Source organism: Calonectris borealis, chromosome 19, assembly GCF_964195595.1.
Source record: "Calonectris borealis chromosome 19, bCalBor7.hap1.2, whole genome shotgun sequence".
Lineage (NCBI taxonomy): Eukaryota > Metazoa > Chordata > Aves > Procellariiformes > Procellariidae > Calonectris > Calonectris borealis.
Window position 1 is genome coordinate 4,738,176 of NC_134330.1, and position 22,492 is coordinate 4,760,667.

At 36.7% G+C, this 22,492-nt stretch overlaps 2 protein-coding genes across 2 annotated transcripts in view; one reads left to right on the forward strand and one right to left on the reverse strand.

Annotated features, from left to right (window-relative positions):
• LHFPL7 (LHFPL tetraspan subfamily member 7) overlaps nucleotides 1-15,841 on the forward strand; it is a 66,304-nt gene extending 50,463 nt beyond the window's left edge. The window contains exon 3 of the mRNA XM_075168563.1: nucleotides 12,531-15,841. Within this exon, the coding sequence (XP_075024664.1) occupies nucleotides 12,531-12,757 (227 nt within the window). The 3' untranslated portion in view covers nucleotides 12,758-15,841. The remainder of the gene's footprint in view (nucleotides 1-12,530) is intronic.
• Nucleotides 15,842-16,850: 1,009 nt separating this feature from the next.
• SPATA22 (spermatogenesis associated 22) lies at nucleotides 16,851-21,843 on the reverse strand. The gene is made up of 8 exons (XM_075169103.1): nucleotides 21,801-21,843; nucleotides 21,256-21,384; nucleotides 20,471-20,525; nucleotides 20,240-20,335; nucleotides 18,847-19,201; nucleotides 18,386-18,515; nucleotides 17,427-17,524; nucleotides 16,851-17,042 (listed from the first exon to the last, which is right to left on the reverse strand). Exons 1-8 carry the CDS (start codon nucleotides 21,841-21,843, stop codon nucleotides 16,851-16,853), a joined length of 1,098 nt encoding a protein of 365 aa, XP_075025204.1.
• Nucleotides 21,844-22,492: the final 649 nt, after the last annotated feature.

Consider the following 22,492-nt stretch of genomic DNA (forward strand, 5'->3'; position numbering starts at 1 on the left):
TGACAGACTCCAGAGTAATTGCTGTGTGAGCAGCGCTTGAGTTTAGGAGGCAGGCATGACTGCGTGTTCAGCTGACAATTAGGTGGCTCGTCCCATCCAAGCAAGCATCTCACCATTGTATGGTATTGGACACCTAATTAAACAGCAAATGAAAACGAATAGGTCCCCATTCCACTGGCCTAACCACCTAATTCTGGTACTGCATAAGGCTTGCGCTATTGCAAGATAAATTATTTGCTTTCGGGCAACGGGGCATATCTCCTTCCTGCCAAGCATTTGGCCACTTCTGAAGAGGGGCCATCGTGCCATAGAGGGAATGGACCGGTTCTCTTCTTTCCTTCCTTTCCTCCATCTTCAGGCTCTGGTTTCCATGGAAAGGACACCCAGGCCTGCAGGGTGGACAGGAGCATTTCAGCAGACGCTGATCAGGACAGGCAATGTGGAGGCTGTCTTCTGTGTCCTGAGCTGAGACAGATGGAGAGAGAGGGGGCAGAGGGCTGGCTGGTGGCAGAGCCTTTTGCTTTGCTCTATCTAAAACACACGAGCATCACCAGATCCCACTGCCAACAGTTATCGCTCACGGAGACAGAGCTGAGAGGCGGCTGCATGGGCAAGCAGCCATTAAATGCTGCTTGCATCTCCTCTGCAATCCCAGGGCTTGAGAGGCCCTGCTGCCCTGAGCTCTGCGTGGCAGAGCTTGGAGCCAAAATGAAAGGAGATGGGAAACTGCGGCTCCATTATTGCACAGAAGTTAGTCCGCTGCTAGCAGGAAGAGCCCTGGTCCTTCCGAGCTGACCTGAGACCTGTGCTTATCTGTGACCATCTTTTGGTTTAGGAAAGTGAACAGAACCAAACCCACCGACTGGGAGAAACAGCTTGTGGAAGTCTTTCCACTAATGCTTTTCTCACATGAAAGAGAATTTGGCTGTCTGATATTGTCCCCTGCTGGGCCTATATTGATTTCTTTTTTAAAGATTAAAATATATGATGCAGTGCTCTTGAAAAATTAGAAAAACAAGTCAGCCTGGAGCTCCATATAATATGTAATTTTTAAAATGCTAGCTAAAGACTATGTCAAAGGGAAGAAAAATATGCATTTTTTATTACAAGATCTGAGCTTAGAAACTGGCTTCACTTCCCTGACCCCCCGGACTGGAGGGCACTGCTTTTCTGGCACTCTCACATGTTAACAAGGTCATCTGCACTCCCAGGAGAAACTCAGAATTCATAACTGGAGTTTCAGCAGATAAAAAAGAGAAGGAGGAGAGACTGATTTGCAGTTTCTTTACATAAAAATATATTCAGAAAAATTTCCAATGCATATATCCCTCGCTATGGTTGGGGTCTTAAGTAGTTTGTTTATTAAGAAAGATGAATGTTTATTTTATTTAAGCATTTCAGCTCTCCTTAAAAAAGAAAATCTAGAAAATAAATAAAGTTCAGTGTCAAAAGATCCATAGCAGCGCTATTCTCTGTATTAATAACACAAAGGGAATAATACAGATGTCCTTGAGAGTAACTGTTTCTTACAGAGATAAGATGGTGATTAATGGGAAATTTGTTCTTGCCAGAGGTGGCTATCAAGTATAAGTAAATAAATGGTATGGTTCCATTCTCACAGTCTACCTACCGTAAATATTATTACTCTGGTAATAGGAAGCTGTAATACTGCTGGCCATTCAAAGGTTAAGATTCTGAAAACACCCGTGCCCCTAAGGTTATTCTGTTGATGATGTCATTTACTATGATGCCACAGGAAAAACAAATGGCATGGCAACCAATTCAATTTAGTTTTAAAATAATTTCCAGAATGTAATGTTATTTTCTGATGGTGTCACTGCACCTTGTCAAAATTAGCCAAAGATCTTAACCTCAAGGAATGGAACAGCCGTTATGAAGCTGGATTTTAAACCTGATAAAGTGCTAGAACAAATAAATATGGGTTATGTCCCTTCTGATGCATTTTAAGACATCTCCCTATAGGCAGTGGTACATGTCCTGCAGCAGCTCGCCTCCTTCCTAAGCCCTTGGTGGGAAGCAGAACATTGCTAGGAGGCACCAACCTCCTGCAGTTCTTCTTAGCATTTGCCTGAAGTTACTTGCACAAGAGGCAGAGGATTTCCAATGCTACCTTAACTGGAGATAGAAAAAAACCCTCCCAACATTCAATTGTCCCCATCGTTTATTTATGGATTTTGTATTTCACAGTCCAAATATATTAACTAAGTAATTCTGTTAAGAAATATAAATGATGATCATTTGTTAGCTGCACCACTTGAATAATTGTATCAAAGTGTAATAAAGTTATTGAAGGGATTTATTAACCTGATGAAGTGACTCATTAAATCCTTCAAATGCATTAACGAAGGAGGAAGTGTGGGCCTTTTGGTATAAATGGAGATGGGAAATTGTGCAGCTGGGCCAACCTGATAAAAATTATCAGATATCCCAAATCACTTTTATTTAGCTAGTAATTTGGGGTATTTCTATCACTACTCTGGATTTCTACATTATTTTTCTAACCTAAGTAGCTCTGCCTCAGAACTCAATTACTTCTTTTGTTTTTCTACAGCCTGAAGTTACGTTTGTATGTTTACAAGTTGGGAGCTGAAGCACACATCAGTCAATGATGAGTTTCTTGCCCCATGCAGCGGAGAAGGGATGTGAGCCAAAACCTGCCTTTTGAAGTGCACTAGAATGGCAAACTGTTGCAGTTGACAGGGGCCATTGCAAGCAGTGACTTGCTCAGGTACCTATAAACGGTGTCCGCAGTGGGAGGTGAGGAGCACACCTGGTCCTTCCCGCTGGCTGGCTGACGGTGTGCTCAGTAATAAGATGCCAGGCGAGTTTTGGCTCTTTTCTTCCAGCCTTAGACTACATCAACCTCTTGTGTGAGTTGTGGCTGGTGGTTTTTGAATGTAGACCTGTCTGCTGCTAATTGAGTGTGTGGCTTGACTAGCAGGACCAGCCTGGAACTGTTTTGACCACTGCTTTAACAGGACAGTTCCTGAAAGTTCCTGTGTAAAACTTGGCTAAGGAACATAGGGGTCTAACATGGCTGAAGTTAAAATGTTAGCTGTGCTGCACTAATTCATTTGCATGGCCAAGAATCAGTACGAGCAGCCTCTGCTCAGGAAAAAAAAAAGGTGGATGGTAGAAAGAGGGTGCACTGAGTGAGGGAGGACAGGTCAGAGTGCAGCACGCCAGCAGACTTGTCTGAGGATTGGCCCTGGGACCACCTGCAGCATTACCAGGCAGCTTTCAGTGAATTAGCAGTTGCTAACCCACTTCCTATCTGCATAGCATCTGGTTTAAGCCAGAGCTGATTTCTTTTATAACATTTTTAAAGGTTAGGAAAACCACTGCATAAGTACAAGCTGCACTTTTCCAGTTTGCAGCATTAAAAAGCTTCCAAGTACTCAGGTAGTATTTACTGTTGGAGGTGCTGCCTATAACCCACTTCAGTAGGACATCGTCTACCATATGGCTACAGCTGTGTGGCACCTGGGTCGTAAAAAGAGGGGAGCTCAGGAACAGACAATTATTTTCCAACATTACTTGTGGTGTTGCTGATTTATGGTGGGTTGGAATCAGTAGCGTGAAATGAGGGTTGTTACAGAACTGTTTTTTATGATCAGGTGGCAGTACGTGTGCTTCTGCTGAGTGATGACATTCACAGGACTAGGACATCTGAGAAATAGAAAACTCTGGTTTCAACCCCCTGTCAAGGAGTTTTTATTAGGAGATATGAAAACATGCAATTTGGGTCTTCCTGGTAGTTCCTGTGCCCTGGGAAAACTGAAGCTAGTCTTTGTAGCTTAAATCAATTAAGAGAAGGATGTAGGGTGCCTTTTTTGTTTTAGGCACATCTTTTTCATGGTTGCATTCCAGATAAAATGCTATTCTGTCAGGGATTCTAATCACCTTTCAGCCATTTATGTAAAATGCATGTCTCTGAAAGAGGTAATGAATGCGATATCCCTGAGGCTTGAAGACTGCTGGGATGTGAAGTGCAACTGTAACGAAGTGAGACGTAGGCATTATTCTCAGGCATCAGGCCTCCCGCCACCACTGACTCGGCTGCCACATCGTGCATCTCTGCGATGTGGGAGACAAGGTACAGAATGTGCAAAGTCAAAATAAATTCACTGTACAACGCTTTACAATAAGGTCACCTCTGATGTAAGGCTAGTATTTAATGGCCACCAGCTTCACTGTAAATCTGTTTTCATGAGCGTCTGCTCTGCTTAAATTGTGAGTCCTGGGAGAGGTGAAAAGATTGATTTAAAACAGACCTGTGAGGTGGGGAAGAGAAGGGAGCAAATGTGTCATGTCGAATCATGACATTTCAGGTGATCTACACATCACTGCTCGTCTTTTGGCCCTCAGACCCTGCTCTAAATAGCTATTTAAGAACTTGGAATTGACAGCCAGAGCAGGAGCCAAGACCTGCTGTAGGCTGGGCAGCATCTCCCCTTCCCAGGTGAACTGGCTCCAAAGGAGAGACAATATGCTGCAAGGAAACGTGTCCGCTCCCTCACTACGTCCAGCTGCGTATGGACCCAGGCTGATACTGTTCTTTGCTAGGGAATGCATCAGATGGGGAGTTGAAGCTGCACTTGTTCTTAGCCAAAAGATCACAAGAAGAAGTATTAACTTAAATTTTCAGTCATCAATTTCATTCCCTGCCTGTGCTGGAGAACATACTGGTTAATATGGATAGGTTAATTAGGAAGAGAAGCAAAGCGTTTGCCAGCTTTATTTCTATTTGTAGAAATGGAGTTGAGGAGTTAACCAATGTGCATTGCTTAGAAAATGTGTACCATATTATGTTTACCTAAAATAGAATAACTGAAATACACTTCTTAACTGTTGAATAAAATGTAACACAAGAGATAAGGGAATACAGGTACATTACAGGCACAATACATTCTGAACATGCTGCTCTCATCTAAAGAATCCAACACTTAAATATGTCAATATCATATGATTAGTCTGCTTCTGTGTTTGCTGTTCTGAAAGAGATGAAGTGAGCATGACTTAAATAATTTCCAAAAAATTAAATAGAAAATCTACGTAATTATTGAAGCAATACAAAAAAGGAAAATCATAATGGCTTCCAAATTAGAGTGCATCTAACAGCCCCCATTTCTTAGCTCTCTGAGTCTTGTAAAATTTTGTGTAAGTCAGTCTGCTATTTTGAGAAACATTAGGTCTTGTCTCTCCCTTTTACAGTCTGCTAAAAAGGCTGTATATCTTCTAACCTTGCAGATGACAAAATGCACTCCTTCACCATAGTCCACACAGTGCTAGATCATTTCAGCCTTTTTGAGTAAATGACACGCAACTCTATAACTGCATGATTAGGCCCATAGATTACCAGATTACATCTATAAATCTTCACTGTAGCTACCACTCACTTGGCAGAAATAGTGAAGTTTCATCATTTGTTCTCATGTAGAAAACATGCTGTGAAATGCAACCTCAAAGGTCACTGGGATGGCATTTCCTTTTGTGGCCCTTAATAAACTTGCAGCTAATGCAGCAATTACCAAGCTCAATTACCTCTATGTTGGCTTCAGAGAATTTCTTTTCCAAAGTCTGGATAGTTAGATTCCACTCCCTTCAGTTAAAAAGTGAGGTAGATTCAGCTATTCGTACAATTGTTAGACATTTCTGAAACAGGCTATTTGTGCAATAAGGGCCTGTCTGAATGAGGAAGTTGTGCCAACAGAACTTGAATGGGGTATTTAAGTAGTACTAAAAAGATGTGTGCAAAAAAGGTGCATGGGCACTCTTATTTCAGTGCTAGTTTTATTTAAAATAACCTGTTCCTATTCCACCTCAGCTAAATCCAAATAAACTGAAATGGAAAACATTGTCCAGCTTTTTATATACATCTATTTCCCAGCAGTTTTGCATATATATACATATATAAAAATACACGTTACTATATCTGATGCAGTTCCTTAGCTTGTGAGATGTAGTCACATACTTAGCATTTATTTAAACATAGAGTTTGGAGATATTGTACAAACTAATACATTTCCTTTGTTAGCTAACAAAGGAGTTTGACAAGCTACATAGCTTTCGTTATAACCACATTTATATTATAGCTGCTAAGTGCTAACTTGTGAGTTGCACCATTTAGAAAAGGAACTGGTATAATCTACTTATTTGGCAACAGTCCAGCACTGATACATGCTCTTCAAATCACAACATGTTTGACTGAAATGAAGCCAATGGAATAATTCTTTACAAAGGAGAAGAGCTAAACTGTAATGTTAGAAGTGGCTGTATCGTTATTACGAGTTCCAGCTCTTTGTTCAGTTAAAAAGGAAGATAGCTACATTTTGATACCAAGTATATGGGTGTTATTATCCCTTTTCCCTGCTCTCCATTTTGCTTTCCGTGGAGGAAATAATTGCTAGGGCTGCTTTCAGGAGTTTGAGCTATAGGTACCTGACATGCACCTGCCAGGAGTTCAGCAGAGTAGAATGGCATTTAACAGTGGTCCCTATTTGTCTCACCCCTCAAAAGTTTTGCTTCCGTAACGGTAGGATTTTGTCTGGTTTGTTTTATCTTTGACAGGTCAGTTTCCTGTTCATTTTATTTATACGTAATTGGCATTTAAAATGATGCCTGCTGATTTTAGATGTATTTCAGCTCTCACCAAAATTACTCTAGGGAATTCCTCCTTTTACGAAGTAGCCAAAAGGAAATTTCTAATTTGTGGATAGCCCAAAGTTCCATCTTGTTTCTGTTTGTACACTCAAGCGCAGCTATTACTATGGAGAACAAGAAGTGTGACCTTGGATCTTATTTAGCATTGTCTTTAGGTTTCCAATTGCTGGAAGAGACATACAGGTATCCCCTTTTTGTACAAGGGAACTTGCACCACCTACGTCCAAAATATCTTAAATGTAGTGACCCTTCAGGCATACTACCAAAATATTTGCTTGGGAAGAGTGCTGGAAAGTATTGAGTGTAGGCTTGCCAGTGCAGTCGGACAAGAGATGATGTTTTTGAAGATGTCTGGCTGTGTTACTGGTTGAAAGGTTTTCTTATTGCCGCTCAGATGTTAGCTATATTTCTGGCTTTGTGTTGGGGTGTCTGTGGCTTTGGATCAGCATCTGCTTTCTCATTTAAAATGATGTAAGTAAAATGACATAAACATAAAGAAAAGCTTAAGAGGAGCTAATAAATTATTAGATTAATAAAATGTATAAACCTGAGAGGAAATGTGTTATTCAAAGTCAACTGACTGTGCATAAGAAGAACTACCAGCTTTAAGAAGGGAGGTAATGGATTATATGTGAGAGGAAACTTCTTGATGAGATGAGTGAAAACTGCTTTGGTAGATTAAGCTCTGTCAATAAAAATGTTCCAAGAAGAGATAAGACTGTGATAATCTGTAATAGGGTTGGAATAATACTCTTGCTGGCCTACGATTCAGCCCTAGTTCTAATGATTGTCTGATATGTCCCACAATCTTACAATTAATCCATCATTGTCACAAGCATCAGGAATATAACATACTCCTAAAATAAGCAAATTAAACTTCTAAGACAAACTAATCTTCTCACAGCAGGTAATTTCAGGAAGATAATTCATGCACACAGCATATTTTACTATTGGTGATCAGTACTGCTACTACACATCATCTAAACATAGTAACAAATACAATAAAATAGCTTTTTCTGATCTCTATAATATTTGCGGTCCATCTCTGGATTTCCATCCATTTCAACATTAGTACGGAAGGATACACATAAGCTTAGCCAAGTTTTCACGTTCCTGATTCACAATACAGAAAACTATTCAATTACTGTGTTTCATACATTGAAAACTCCATCAGTCTTGCCAAAAGAAGTGGAAATGGAAATAGCCATTTTTTGTGCATGGTATTTAAGAGAGTTGTACATTGGTGCCCTCTACACACACTCTAGAGAACTGCATTAGTTTGGTTTGTCTGGTTTAAAATAAACTTCAAAATGGTATGTGATAGTTTTAAATGAACAGTATTTCAGGAGCTTAATGAAATGAACGAACCATTGCAATGACAGAGAGTTATAGTTTATGAGATTTTAAAATAGCAGAAAATGCTATTTTCCCTGAGTAGAAGTGTCATTGATTCAGTATTATCACCAACAATTTACAACTTTTTCTACAAAATGCCCTGTTTTCCCTAAAAAGAAGTGTCCTCCTTTCTAATAATATCTTATACCTGTTAATTAAAGTTATTTTATTTAGAAATCCACAAATTCAGGAATCTACTTTTTTTAAAAAAATAGGTAAACCATATTTTTTAAGCTTTGGACCTGCACAGGGAGCAAAAGCACAGTGCAGAGGTCCTACCTTGGATAGCAAACCCTTCAGAGGAGAAACTGCCATTTACTGTCTAGTTGTAGGACACCAGTGAAGTAAAGAGGATGCGAGAGGATGAGGGTGAGACTAACCGTTTGGGAGGGCAGAAGATTAGAAAGTAGAAATAAAAAGTGACTTACAGTTTAACCAATGTGCGTGGACTTGACTTTAAACTGCCTTGCAGTCAGCAGTGGCTGTGACTTCTGGTGAGAACTCAGGGGATGAGGACCTAGCAATAACAAACACAGTGTGTCAGATATTAAAACAAAAAAATGCGTGTTTTTAACAAGACCCAATGGCCGACAGGAGATGAATCAAATGATCAGTCAACCCATGTTAAAAAAAGAACTCCAACTATCCATTTTACCAGCAAGTCCCCTCTATGCTCCATATGCTTCATGCTATAGAACAGACCCAAATACGTTGTCTAGCCTTCTCATCATCTTGTATGACAGCAGGATTACACTACACGTAATGGTAAGAGGCACTCACTGCTGTATTCTGACACCTTTTAAAGTGATGTTTGTTACTGGAAAACCGTGCAGAGGCATAAGTGTTATATGAGGAGCCTAAATGGAGCCCCACTGTTTCTTTGTGTGCTCTCCCAGCTAACTGCACTGTTGATAGACAGCACTATTAAGCAGTCATTAGCACCATGTCTGAAAGCTTGGCTTCTGCTGATAATAACAGGCTATTCAATATTTTGAGCCTTTGTAAGAAAGAGGGCACCTAAATGAGAATAATGAGGTCATTCTATGACATGCCTGAGGATATGAAACCATGGGTAACTTTTTAGCCCCTTTGATATGTGAACACATTACATTCGACTGTGACAGATTATTTCTAGCCTTCAAAAAAAAAAAGCTTCTTCCATTAAATCACACCATACAACATCAGCACCAAGTGGTAATCAAAACACTGGTGTCACTGTAAAGCACAACCTTCAAAATAATTCTGTGTTACCCAATCAAAAAGAATATATGTGGACAGATACGTGAAGTAGAGCAAGGGGTTGAGATAGTGTCAGAAAACCAGCAATTTTTAACAGTTAGCAAAGTTTAAAAGGATTTTCTGATAAAAAGATTGCTTCCAATTCTGCATAACGTTTTCTTTTGCCAAATGAGTGGACTATTTTGGCTTTGAAAATGTAAACAAACTGGAATTTTAATTTTAGACCTGGTTCTTGCTTAGAGCAGTTGCTCTTTCTCTTAAAACTAGCTCACTTTCCTTTGCAAATGAGCCCAACATTTTACAGAAGGTTTTGCACCATGGGGCTATTTCAAGATTCTTCATGCAGTCGAGCAGCCTGGGTTTTGAGTGGGGCTATGCTGTGTACCCTCTTCACATCACAGTCTCTTAGGTAGCACGTTGTTCCACTTCCCAGCTGTATTAGCCCACGAGCAAATGCTACAACCTACGAGGGTGTATGGATTAACATGGTTTAGTTTGTTGCTCAGCTTAGCAGTTTAACGCTCTCAAACTTCACAGTCGCAGTAGCAAAAGTCTCCCTTTTTTCTGGTTGTTCTCCAAGGTTGCTTCCTATGTTTCTGCGTACAGAAGTGGTGCTCGGGGAATCTTCCTGGGCGTGCAAGAGTGTCACACAACTTTCAGGCTGTGCTACTGAACAAAAGAAGCATGCTGGCTCTTAGCACTTTTTCTTCTTTTGGGAAAGCTCGGTGACCTTTGCTAGACGAGTTGTTTGTGTGTGTGTCTAGTTTGCTTCATTCTTACTGTATTTTCATTTTGTATTGTTTTTAGTGGTGTCATATATGTGTAGTTAAGGGAGATCTGCATACTACAACTTCCTTATATTTAGCTTCAGCTTCTGTATGTTTGTTTAATGGTAGAGCCTAAATGCACAAGCACGGCTGCTAAGAATTCAGTGCTGAGCTTTGTGAGGTCCCTCCTGCCCTGGGCACCCACAGCAGGTGCAGCTGGTTGAATATCAGGGAGTGTGAGATGTGCTCAAGACGTTGCCGGCGCTGGGGAGGACCTTTCCCTTAACTGGCTCCTGCAACATCACCCTCACGCACCTTGAGCCTGGAAAGAGGGGAAGGCTACGGTGTCCTTTCCTTGGGAACCACTGAAAACTTATTGTTCATAAAGGCTTAAAGGAAAAGAGAGTGGTTGTGGGAGCAAGGGCAGGTAAAAGCACCTTGCTCTCAGGGATCTCCACTTACTGGCAGGTAGTTTCTCTTTGTACCATACATGAGTTACCCTTGAGGGAAACAGACTTGAAAGTTTGCTTCTGTTCCAGTTTCTCTCCTTTTAATTTCCATTTTCTTGGTCTTACTGTTTTTTACAAGGGATTAACTTGGCGGTTCCATTTAGACTAGAAGGAAAGGTTTAATTCAAATTATTGAGGGACTTTACAGGTTGTGTGTGTTAAACTTTTTTACTTCATCTAGCCCTCAAGCTTATTAAAGTTTTGGTTTTTTTTTTAATTAAAAAAGATTAATGAGTGATTGCCCTTTTTTAGTGGATACTTCTAAGATTAAGCCTCTCCAATATTATAATTGGAGTAATACGCACATGCCCTACCTGAAAGGCAATTACAAATACAGAGAATAGCATGTAGTGTTTGTTTTATAATCTTAATGTTTCATTAGACGTTTGCGGGTTATGAATTATCTATCAGCTCAAACATAACAGTTAATTCTGATTACCACTATTCTTGAATCACTAACAATCCACCCTGAATTTGAACAAAACACTATCCTGGAAGAATGGGAAGGTAGGAAAAGGGACTGCTTCGTGGTATCTTTTTGGTACATAAAATAAAGCCTTTAAAAATAGACGATAGATTTTAAATCCAGACGTTATTCACTAGCAGAAAGGTTAGAAAAGAAGAAATGGTTTCTCAGTGTTCTCTCAAACAAGGGGTATACACAATGGCTGGGATGGCACAGCCCTTCGCATCGGCCTAGCTCAGCCCCTCTTGACTTCCAAGGTGGGCAGAAACAGGCTCTGAGAACTGTACCTGGAGTATTTGAATGCATCTTTACCGTTGTCATGACTTGTACCTTGGGCAGTCTTATTTTCAAAGCTGGAAAAGTAGTTCTGCTGTTCATTAAATTAATTGCATACGCCATGATATTTAAATATAATGTGTATTCATTAAAGACTGTAAAATCTGTGAAGTTCTAGTAAAAGCTAACAGATAACACAGACAGTGTAATTGCAGGAGGCAAGTCTGGCTTTCCAACATCAAGAGGTGGCTTAAACTTTGTTTGTATTTTAGACATATTTCTTCATTATGCACTGGATTAATCTGCTAGTCTATTTGGCTAGAAGGACTAAAAGACGACTTGCTGGGAGAGATTTCCTGCTACTTTAACTCCGTGCCTTTACGTACTGAACCTTTAGATTTCTACAACATGTCCCGTTATATTTATTGTGTGGTTTTAAAGCCCAAGCTGTCAAAACTAGGTAATACAGGAACTTTAGGTCTTAATATTTTAGGTCTTAATATTTTAGGTCTCAACCTTAGGTCAAAAATTTTTCTAATCCGTAAGTTTACAGAGAGAATTCAAAAAAACATACTGAAAGACTCCAATGCTAAAAGCTAAATAAAAAGAAGACAGATTGTATTGTTTTTCATCTCACAATCTTTGGGTCAAATGCAGAATTTTTTAAACAATTTGAGTTTGTAATAATGAGAATAATGAGAAAGTGCTTACATTATCAGAACCCAATCAGCAGAATCTGAAAAACTACATTTAAACTCTTTCATTGAAAGTTTTTTTTTGGCAGAACAACGGAATTGTTTATCTCAAGTACAAAAATGCTATTGAGAAGAAAATCAAGCTGGTTTGGAATCTGCAAACATAGGAATTCTCCTCTGGATTCCATTGTATCTGAATCATCTTACTTTTTAAATGGCTACATAATTTGGATTACAACCTTTCTGAAGTTATGTAATGGGCAAGAGTTCTCGTGAAAAAAATCCCAATGCCAACTTGCTACCATGTTATGCACTGCTGTCCATAAGAGGTAATTATGAAAAGGAAGATAATCTGCCAATCACAAGGGATTTTTGTTAAGCTGTGACTTTTTCCATTGATTTTAATATAACATATATTTGCCTTCCTAAAAGAAGGATTTTTTTTTCAAAGTAATTAAGTGTTCGATAATAATTGGTGTATTTTTTTTCTCCTCTCTAGTGTTCATAATGGCTTCTGGGCTTTTGGTTTACCCTTTTGGTTTCAACTCTGCTACTGTGAAGAGATTCTGTGAGAACTCAGACATCTACTATGCAGGAGACTGCCAGATTGGATGGGGGTATATGCTGGCAATTGTTGGGGTCATGTTGTCTGTCTTTTTACCATTCTTTGCAAAATATGCACCAAAAGAGCACATATCTCCAACTCCAATACCCACTATTTTATAGTATTTTATTACTGTTTAAGAACAGAACATTCCTGTCTACAGGCAATGGGCAGAAATTATTATAGCACTTCCATTTAGCTGTATTGCTAAGGAGAGAAAAAAGGAGATGGGGAAGAGAAGGTCAGATTCACAAAGACCAAAAGTGCATTGATAGTCTTCCATAAGTATGAGCAGCGAACACTCTGGAATTGAAATAGGATTAATCAGCAGCCTTTATACTGCTCTAAACATATAGTGGCATAATGCCTTAGACAAAAAAATCTGTTTATCCTCAAAGCATCTGTCTACCTCCCAGTTTCTTTTGTGTCTCAAACTCGTAAGTCTTTTAAAAGCTTCAATTCACTTTTTATATATCATTAGATGTCAAAACTTTTATGAACCCAATAATTTTAAAATCAATAATGATATTTTGTTACAATTATTTTGATTAGTGAAAAAGCGCCTACTAGTAGCCATGGCCTAAAATTAGGCTTGATATCTAAAAAGAATTGTATACAAGAAAAAAGTTTCTTTTTAATCTATATGTATTCGTAGTACCTGCATATTGTAAGTTGTTGGCACACTTTTTAATACTGATCTAATTGTCAAGATTTACAGTCATCTTCATGAAGACTTGCATAAAATTTAGATGACTTTTTTCAGAGAGAGAGATCCAACTAATTCCAAAGGCTTCATGATGATTTAATAGTTTAACAACAGGAAGAAAAAAATGCTAAGAATTTGTTTTCGGTATTTCTTAAATTATAATTTTAGGTGGATTTTTACAAAATTATTTTAACTATTCCAACTTTAGATTTTGGGCTTTGTTTTTTGTTTTTTAAGGCCGAAAAGAAAAATCTCTCTTTACAAAAATGTGTGTGCCCGATGGCCCTTGTATGTAGTGATAATACAAGCCAGGATGAACCAGATTCTAGTATTTCCGTTCCTATTAAAAGCCCATTATTGTAAAAAAAAAAAAAAAAAAGTGAAGTGAAATGCTTCTGGACACAACTAATAAGAATAATCTGATGCCGTGTCAGAATTAGCAAATGGCCATATTTCATGGGTTTGTATGTGAAATTTGTGAAGTCCGATTTCCACAATAGCACTGAATTCATTACTATCAAGCATTAAAATAAATGCACTTGATTGCCTTAAGCAAAAGAAACATTGGGTTCTAATCTCACCCCACTGTTATTTTTTCATTTAAAATGAAAATTGAATTCTATTTCTATTCTCATCTTTTATTTTCTATTATTTATTAAAAAAGAAAATCACATAAAGTATATTTAATTCAGAGCTGTACTTCTTAGCTTTGTATTTTGGCACAAACCAAGTGATCAAATTTATTATTCTTCACTTAGCTGAGTCAAACTGATTCCTGAATTTCTTTTTTTTTTTTTTATTATCGGAAAGTGTACATGAAAGGACAGACAGAGACATGTTGAGGATGTATAAGAAAATGCAAACAGATAGAACAATCACTGTGTTATTTTAATAAATGTCAAAGACTTCTGCAGTCTTGTTTACATTCCTCATCCTTCTAAACTTCAATGGAACATTGCATTGTTTTCCAAAATAATTGTCTGTTGTTACATTTTCATGCATTCTAAAAGCAAAATTCTGCACATAAACTTAGCAAGTTCCATTACTAATCTTTGAAAAATACAGATTTCAATGTAGAATTAAGTAACTGAGAAAGAGAGAGCAAGCCCATGCTACGCGTTTTTGCTCACAGTGACTAAGGAATTAAATCTTCCAAATATTTAACAAAATAGGTTGAAGGAATGCCTCTAAAGTAAGAAGAATAAATTTCAGTCACTTCTGTATAGTAATGTCTTACACTTTTTTTAATGAATGGCTGAAATTGATAATTTTCATGTAAGAGTCAGAAAAGTGAGGAATAACAAACAACATGTAAAAAGAAAATCATCACCGCTAAGTAAAGAGACAGAGATGCAGGCTTTTCTTTCCTAACCAACCTGTGCCTTTACACTAGAACCATTATACAAGACAGGATCAATATGGTTTAAAAAAAAAACCAAAACAAGCAACAACTGAAAAATGTTGAGTAACGTGTATAAACTGTATTACGTAGGGTTTTTTTCTGTTTTGTGTAATGTTTACGACTGTTCACTTAATGTTTCACTAGAAAAAGTGATTTGTTAGTGTAAAGCAGAAAACCTTTTTTGCAAAGATCTAAACACTTACTGAAAGTAAAATTATTTTAGATTTTTATTAACAGCCATAACATACCTAGTAGACACAAATGACCTATTCCTGTCATTACTTATTAATGTAACTTTCACATGTGCAGAACTGGAACCATCAATCATTCAACTCGAATCAGTAGGACTACAACATTTGTGTGATGTTGATTACACGCACAGATGCTTGCAGGTCTGGTCCCATAGCTCAAGCTTCCTTTGTAGTTTTAACTTACTATTACAATGGAGTCTTACAATTTACACCACTGTACCAAATCCTTTACATCTTAAAACTCAGCTTCTGTTGTGAACATCGTCAAGCTCTACGTCCTGTAATATTCTGCACCTTTTATGAGTTAAGCTAATGCTTCCATTTGGAACTTTCTTTAATATTTTATAATATATAAAGAAAATCAAATATATGTATATGACCTCTACAACTGGATAGACAAAACTCTCCTTGAAACACCCACGCTCAGAACCAGCTTAGCACAGAAGGTAGAGATGATAATGCAAGTGATTCTTACAACAGTTAGTAAAGCATATACTTTAGATTCTCAACTGGAACATTAAGGGGGGTGTCGCTAACAATACATGTGCTAACACTGACAGATCACTTTTTTAAATAAAGACTGTCTGCGCGTTAAACTGTGTAAAAGCGTTTTCCTGTTACAAGTCAAACGATTTACTGGACCAGGTTCAAGTTTTATTCTAAATATATAATTTTTTAAGTGTAACTAAAAGCTGTATTTTCCATTAATGTGTTTCTGCGTTAACTAGCTAGCTCCTTTTTAGAATATTAACTGTTTTCTGTATTTGACTTGTTGGATACAATATTTCAATTATTTTAAATGTGAAATTTCCAATTGCCAACACTGTATAATAAAATTAAAAAAACCAAACAACACACTGTTCACTATTTTCTTGACAACTCTTTTGTTTTACAATTCCCAACAGATCTGGTACAAAACTTTTGAAGTAGGGGAACTAGCTAAGGGGAAAAGGAAATAAAAACAGCAGGAATAATCTATGAAAGTTAATCTTTAAAGGCAAAGACACAGAAATATGTACATGGTCCATCCCTCATGAAAGGTGTTTCTATGGCAAAGGCAAGGAAGTTCTGTGTTCAAATAATTATTTCTCTCCAACTTCCTCTGTGTCCTTGAGCAATCTTCCTACAGCTTCAGGGTCTGTTGCTATTTTATACAGGTGTTATACTGATTATTTATTTTTTAAAAAAACACGAATCAGATAACATATCAACGGGAACCATATGAATACCTAATATATACAGCTGCATCCTGTGAAATCTTTCTGTAGTATCTATTATGTTCATTTCTAGAAAAGCTTTTACACGTGTTCTTGTAACCCAGCAAAGGAAAGGCAACCTGTTAGTTGGAATTGAAGTGGAATAAAGACTATCTCCTTACTTTCTACCAAAGAGCAGTTTTAATGCAATATGCAGAGCCAAAGAGAACTTTGTTGACCTTTGTTCACTATTAAACTTTGACCAAATACTCCTCAAAAAAGTATAGTCAACATTTTGAAATAGGTATTGAAGGAATTTCTAGAAATTGAAGATAATGAAAAGCAATGGCAATCTGAATTAGTATTGATGATTTTTTTCTAAGACACTTGCACTACTGCATAAACATTTTAATTCAGAATTTCTCCAGTAAAATCTAACCTGCTATGTAACAAAATCCTGTTATTGCATATTTAACTGGCAAAGATAAGCTACGAAAAGTAATACTGGAAACAAAACATTGTTACTAACATTTGTTGGATAACATAGCATAATAATATTTTCAATTAATTGAAAGTATTAGTTTTGGTAAATGCTTTAGGATGTCCAGCTTTTATGCGTAACGATTAGTGAAAATCGGTTTTGGACAACCATTTCGACTTTTAAATTTCATTCATTGTTTTTACATATGCTGTCATCTCAACATCTGCAATTTTAACAAATTCTTGGAAAGTGTTTTGTTCTTGAATAGTTGCTGGTCTTACAGAGAAGCACTTGAAAATGTTCCTTTTTGCATCATAGTTTCCCATGCACCTGTGCACTCGACCTCTAATTAGTCTCGGAAGCTCCCGGTCCTTCATCAAAAGCATAATAAACAAATAAAAAAATTATACACCTTTCTAACATAAAAGCTTTCAAAACATCCAGTTGTTAGATATTAGTGGATTTCTGAAGACTACCTCAAACACAGAAGGAATTTACATCAGCTTTTTTGCTATTATCAACTGCTTAGAAGCTGAACTGAAAGTCCCACCTTTTTTGCTGAAACAGAAGTCTGAGGATGCCTAAATAGTGACTGGATTATTGCTCTAGACCAGTTTGGGAACAATATGGTATAAGCATCCAGCTTTCCTTTTACACAGTAATTTTCTGTTTTATCAGAACAACATATTATTAGCTTCATAAAAGGGATTATAGCTAGTGGTGTCTGTGTTATGTACGGACACAGGAATACTTACAATTTCGTAAAATACACAAGGCAGACTCTCCTTTCCATCTCTCAGAAGAAAATTCTTTGCCCCATATGCTCCAGGTGTGACTGCAGAATCAAGTGTGCCTATACCATTTAGCAAAAATAAATCACGATGTAAACATCAGAGCAGTACTAAGTATGATATCCAAACATACCATGACAACATTTCCTACACAAAAGCACTAAGATATATCGAGTCAGCATCAACTTTCTGTAAGAACTTGTGCTGGAAGTTCCAACACAATTATGGGCTTTACATAGTCTTTGAATAGTACAATTGTATATGATGTCTCTAAACTGAGTGACCAAATGTGGTTTTCATAACCGTCACTGTAAACAGGTTATGCCCTTGTTAAGCAGAGCACAAAACAATTCTCTAAGTTTTACTGATCTTCATACACAAATCAACTTTAAATATTTGCAACCTTGTCAAAGTAAGTTTTCTGAGATGCCATTACATTGTATATTCTTACTCACCTTGATTTAAAGTTTAGTCATTTCAGTCTTTTGTCATGTTCACTTCTCAGTTAATGTCAATTAAAACACGAAGTGAACCACACTAAAAATCATCTATGTGTAGAAGTACTCCAGACTTGAATTTATTCCTAGATTAATTGTATTAAAAATTACTGTAAAACTGAACCTCTCTACAGAAGGTTCCTATTAAATAGGAAAATTTATTGTAACACATTCTAAAAACAAGGAAAGAAAAGAAACAGGATAGAAAGAGCTTAAATGTTGGAGGATGACTGTATTACTAATTTTGTACCTATTTTAGTCACCTGTGATAGCTGAATGGATCTCCCAGCAGGATAATTAGATGGTGCTCATGCCAGTATTTTGTTGTTTTAAGTATTTCAGCTATTGTTCCTACAGTTAATAACATTTTCTCTTGGCTTTTGTCCTACCATTATTATCAGTTATAGCACAATCTACCATGCTTACCTAAAACTTCAAATAATAGTGCAGTTTTATAAGCATATTGACTCCAGTGCCTCATACTTTCAATGACAGCAGATATGATTCGCAAAGAATTCTTTTTTTCTTTAATTTTGAATTGAGATGATGAAACTTCCTTTCAGAGGAAGACAAAAACTCAAGTCAGAGATACACACTCATGCAATTTTAAAAGGCACATAGACATTTATATATTATGTTAAATATCCAGTATTTACATTAAAATTAGAGTATTTGTTCAGACTATACAAACAACTCGCTGCCAATTTATACGATCATGCTGAGGACTGTAGGTTATTGTGGTATGAAAATCTCATTTCTAAATTTTCAGAAACTTAAGGGTTTACTAAGACAGCTAGGACTGATAAAAGCCTCATCTTTCCACAATTTTCTTTTTCTTTACTGTTTTCTTCCTTGTATCTTCCTATTAACTCTCTCCATAAGTTTACCTGACTTTTGTCTTCTGGAACACAATCAAATTGTTTTTCATTCATTTTATTTTGCTGAATATTGTGGTTAAACTTGTATGCCAGACTATGATCCTGCAGACTTTTTGAAACAGTGTTAGGTTTCACTGGCCATTGTCCTTTAGATGTATATGTTTGGCTGGTTTCTGTTTTTTTGATATGCTGAGATGAATTACGGTTATCAGGGTTTTTTTGCTGCTGGACAGTTTTCAAACTATTTGAAAGGGTCTCAAACTTTCGAATAATTCCACTATCAGATCTTGACGCTATTGTGTTACTTAAAGGAGCATACTCATTTCTGTTCCAAACATTAGTACTGGGAATCTTCTCTTCCATTCTGCAGTACAACATAAGACAAAGTTCAGTATTACAATATCTATACTGAATACTCAGATATGTAATTAAAGTATATAAAAGCAATGTATGTATTGTTGTTTTAGCTTTAAAAACATCTGTTAAATATTCAGACTCAAAGCACTTGAGTATACACTTAAATTCATCCAGATACAGGGCAGTGATCACATCTGTGCTTAAATCCAGCTGAATTCAATAGGCCTTAAAAGCTTGCTTAATTGTTGTCTTGCCCTGTTTAAGGGATCCTTCATGACCTAAGATTCACATCTTATCCATAACTCTAAAATACAATAAGCAAAGTTTTTTCTGACAGTGTATTTCCGAATTCTTCTACCACCATCACAGAAGAGATCATTTTACAACAAACTCTAGTGCTGACCTTATTATTTCTAACACCCTTCATTTTATAAAGGCAGCTCAGCAATTCCTTCCACCTCCATCCCATTTTGCCTTTGAAGGCACTTGTCTGAAACATTCACTCTCTTTTCGCCATTGGAAAGGAATAGGAGGAAGGAAAGAGAGAAAAAGGACAACATTGCTGGAAGTTTTCCTGCCAGCTCTAGGTATCTGAATCTGTAAGCTTTTCCTTCATTTATAAAAGCAGAGAGTTCACAATTATATTCAGTTTTGAATAAATGTTTCAATATACAATTGCCCTAATGTACACTGATAGAAACTTATTTGAGTTAATTGATAAATTTGGTTTGAAAGTGGACAAAACTTCCAGTAAAGGGTAATCTCAAAAAATTACATCTAAGACCAGCAAAATTCAATCAACTTTTGTGGTAAGACTGAGTTTTAGGCCTGTTAATAAGGCTAGATATTAGGTCTAATTAATAGGCCTCATTAGGTACACTGGAAAGATACTTCATTTCAAGCACAATGGAATTATGATCAGTGATGATCTGAGGATTAAAAGGTTCTCTCTGAACGCTACAAGCATATGGAAAATTTAAGATATATTTTCACATGAGAACAATTTTGGTAAGGAAGGACAATAAAAATTAAAGACTTCACCAACCTGCAGGCATACAAGTTTTTTCCAGCATTTGCTAAATTAGACTTTGATGCATTTGGTGGTTTCATAAGGGAAGGAGCCATCTGATGTTCTGTTCGGCTTTCAAAGATAAGTTTAAAGTATCAGTGACATAGTAGCAGCTTTATTGTAAGACAGACACATGGATCATAGTTTGTGAAACAATTAGTACCCAAATAAAAATCAATAAGCAACAAATAATCTGCGTTTACATACCTATTGTTTGCTGCTTTCTGTAGTTCAGCTACTTCTGGGTTTGCAGTTCCCCAGCCTAATTCTCAAAAGACAAAGCATTAAATATGGATACAAACTGAAAAGATTGAAAAGCAATAGGTCTGCTTAGGGCTCCTACTCTTTATCTGCTTCATGTTCCACAAATAATCTCACATAGGAAGGAGAAGGAAAAAAAGGGAATGTGATCCTTTGATATCCGTAATTATAAGGCAACTTCTAACAAGTAGGTTGCTTCTCTAGACAATGGTTAAGTTACAGACACTAGACTTATTAGCACAGAGACTTTTACTTTAATATAAGTAAACGTTTTCACTTTACTATAAGTAAAAAATAAAGTAAGTACTAAAGGCAGAACTCTGCATCATTCTTTCCAAGCAGAATTTGAAGAACAGAAGTTCTCTTCTGAATTACAAAAAAGGCATCTTGTAAATGTTTCTTCTTGTAACACAGGACTTGAATGTTGATTGAAATCAACTGAAAACAAAAGCTCAGAGTTTCAAGAGACTCTATTTAAATGCCAGTGCTACTTCATTCTCTAACACACAAAGAGTCAAACTCCCTCTAGGCACAAAGTATAAAAAGCTCAATTGTATAGAGGAGAAAGAAATTTCCTGGAGAACATTTTTTACATACTGAACTTTTCAGAAATAAACATAAAGGAGTTATGTTCTTGATAAAGACAATGTCTAATTTAATAAAATACAATCATAAAGTCAAGGTTTATTTGGATTTATAGCCATTAAAAAAATAAAATGTATCTTATTTACCAAATGATGTGGGAGAAAAGTCGTAAATAAGAGTCCCAGAACTGGTACCTGGCTCATTTTTAAGTGGATTTGAAGTGAGGGGCTGTCTATTTCTTTTTTTCTGATTGAACAGAGGTACAGGCAGACAACCTAAAATTAAAATTCAAATAATAATACTACACCAATAGCAAAAGGATACACAATCTACACTTAAAATATGTAAATAAAATTACTTAATTATTTTATATCACCCGTAGGAATTAATTTCATAAATACATAACAGACCAGCTATTGCCTCACAGAATTTATATTCCCAGCCCTCCATCCTGCACATAATTCCGTGAATGAAACATTTCCCTTAGTGACCAGTCCCTTGACTCCATTCAAAATCTTGCCCTGTGCTGCAATAAAACAGATAATCCATACAAGTCCACTCAGGAAATGGGGGATCTAGGACTGAACACTGTATATCCTGTATGAATACTGCATATGTGTGTGTGTGTGTGTATTTATATATATGAGCATAATGAGGCATGAATGGTAAAGCACAAAAGAATGGATGGTACCTGCTGTGCTACGAGTTGAAGTGTCAGCTGGACTCCTTTTCATTTCTTTGCTCTATCTTAATAAGCAACAATGTATTGATTACTCCAAGTTTGCTGTATGGAGGTTAGATAAACAAAGTAAACTGATTCATGTTTTAAGCATATCCAAATTTTATGTGATTTTATGGCAGTTTCTCTTAACTCTCTGTACACCCAGTGACATGCATCACTTCAGACACAAGCCTAAAATGTGCGAGCAGTTGAACTTGAATTTACGGGTACACAAGTAATATGCAACTGCTCTTTGCAGATCAAGGGCCCAAATGATTACATTTTTGAAGTAAAAGTTGTATTCTCTACTTTTTTTTTTAAAGTACTGTAAAAATACTGAATTCACTTCTGAATTTAAAAGTACATGTACATTCAAAGACAAAGAGTATTTTTTAATTCCTGAAAATAGAATACTAACAGAAAACGCATACTTATACATTGCTGCAAAGTGTGATGGCAACGTACATGGCTTTGAATAAAAAACTGATTTAACTATTCTGTGAAAAATAGTGTCACGCTTCAAAAAATAAACTTCTTTTCTGTACTTTATGGTACAGACCTAAAATCTCTAGCCGATTTCCTCACATATAAAATACTTCACAAGTCAAAACCCCATTATTATCAGCCAAATATTATGAACAGAAAAAGTACATATTACCATA